This window comes from Sceloporus undulatus, chromosome 6 (assembly GCF_019175285.1).
Source record: "Sceloporus undulatus isolate JIND9_A2432 ecotype Alabama chromosome 6, SceUnd_v1.1, whole genome shotgun sequence".
Classification (NCBI taxonomy): Eukaryota; Metazoa; Chordata; class Lepidosauria; order Squamata; family Phrynosomatidae; genus Sceloporus; species Sceloporus undulatus.
The window spans coordinates 73485528-73487158 of NC_056527.1; the positions used below are offsets into that span (position 1 = coordinate 73485528).

General features: G+C 45.1%; 1 protein-coding gene across 3 annotated transcripts in view; it reads left to right on the top strand.

Annotated features, from left to right (window-relative positions):
- The first annotated feature begins 310 nt into the window (after positions 1-310).
- The window catches only part of LOC121934730 (palmitoyltransferase ZDHHC11-like), a 23244-nt gene continuing 21923 nt past the window's right edge, over positions 311-1631 (top strand). For all 3 annotated transcript variants that reach the window (XM_042475516.1, XM_042475515.1, XM_042475518.1), the window contains exon 1: positions 311-525. In XM_042475516.1, coding sequence (XP_042331450.1) covers positions 490-525 — 36 coding nt within the window. In that variant the 5' untranslated portion in view covers positions 311-489. The remainder of the gene's footprint in view (positions 526-1631) is intronic.

The following is a 1631-nucleotide window of genomic DNA, read 5'->3' on the forward strand; positions in this document are numbered from 1 at the left end:
AGCTTTTTCTTCTGTCAGGCAGGCAGTTGGAGCTAGCCTGCTTCTCTGTCCCCAAGATGGTGGCTGAAGGGAGGGCTTTTTCTTCTTACAAAATTATCTCACTCTTTTGGTTAATTTTCCTTGTATAGATGTGGAGTTGGAACAGGAAAACTAAAAACCGAAATGGGTAGCAAAGGGATACGTTTTGGATGTTTTCAACATTTGTTAAACATCCTTACTTCTAACATGCAGGGGTAGCTATGTTGGCCGTTTAACAAATACAAACAAAAATCCATCAGTGATACCTTTATTAGCCAACCAAAATGCACAATATACTTGTTGCAAGCTTTCGAAGCTCCATGGGCTTCTTCACCAGGCAAGATGTTACAAACCAAACCGGGGGGTGGGGGGGGACATTGGAGATGTTATTCAGATGCTGCATGTTGTTTCAGTCCTTAGTAAAGATGGAGACATGTTGGATTTCACAAGAGGGGTCCCTGTTGACTAGTAATGGTACAAAAGTGGGTTCCTGGATCTGGTTTTAAGGTTAGGTTGCTCAATATTGGCAAGCAGTTTATTACTAAACTTTCCTACTTGCAGGTAGTTGTTCGAGGAGGGAGTACTTTCTCATCTTTTATAATTGAAACATCCTTAAATTTGAAGAATTTTACAAGCACAGTGTGTATGTGGAAGCACGCTCCATGTGTGCAGTGTAATACACTCCCAAATAAGTGAGCATGTGATAGATTGCAGGCAACCTTTATAAAAGAGTTGTAACAGTGATTTAATATTCATTCTTGACTCAGTGTCCTCACAGGCATCAAAATTAAACCTTTATTATTCCTATAGCTGCCTGCAATGGCTGCTGTAATATTTCTTAGTGTTTTATCATTTAGTACACTTCTGATAATTCCTGTTGTGGCTTAGTTGCACAAGAGTCTTGATGGTTTAATTTTCCAGATGATTTTAGATTAGGTCAGAACTCACCCCAGCCCAGCCTAGATTTAGGGAGCTGAAGTCCCCCAATTCTGGAGCCATGTCACAGGGCATCTGTGCTTTTTTATACATGTCCACCTATCTCTTCACTACAAACAGCAACAGAAATTCTGTCAGAGCTAATTCATCGTTTCTGTATTTTGGATAAACAGTAATGAGAAGATGAGGGACCTAAGGGTAGAGTTGTTCTTCACACAGAGTAAAAAGAAAGGAATTAAAACAGACTTGCCGTATATACTCGACTATAAGTGGAGAAATTTTTGCCCCAAAATGGCGTCCAAAATCGCGGGTAGACTTATATACAAAGCAGTGTGGTACTTTGACCAAGCCTCTCCCCAGCCGGGCAACCTCTGCAAGAGATAGCCCAGCTGGGGAGACGCTGCCAAGGGTGACCGATTGCCCCGCAGTCCCCCCTTGACTCGGCTCCCTCCGACGGGAAAAGCCCAATGAGGAAGCCGATCGCGCACCCAGCAGCCTCCCTTTGGCCAGGCTCTTTCCCCAGAGAAGGGGCTTGGCCGAGGAGATGCCGGGGTGATCGCCTTCCCAAAAGCCTCTCTTCGGCCAGGCCCCTTCTCTGGGGAAAGAGCCTGGCCAAGGAGACACCGGGGAGGGTGATCGCCTTCCCAAAAGCCTCTCTTCGGCCAGGCCCCTTCTCT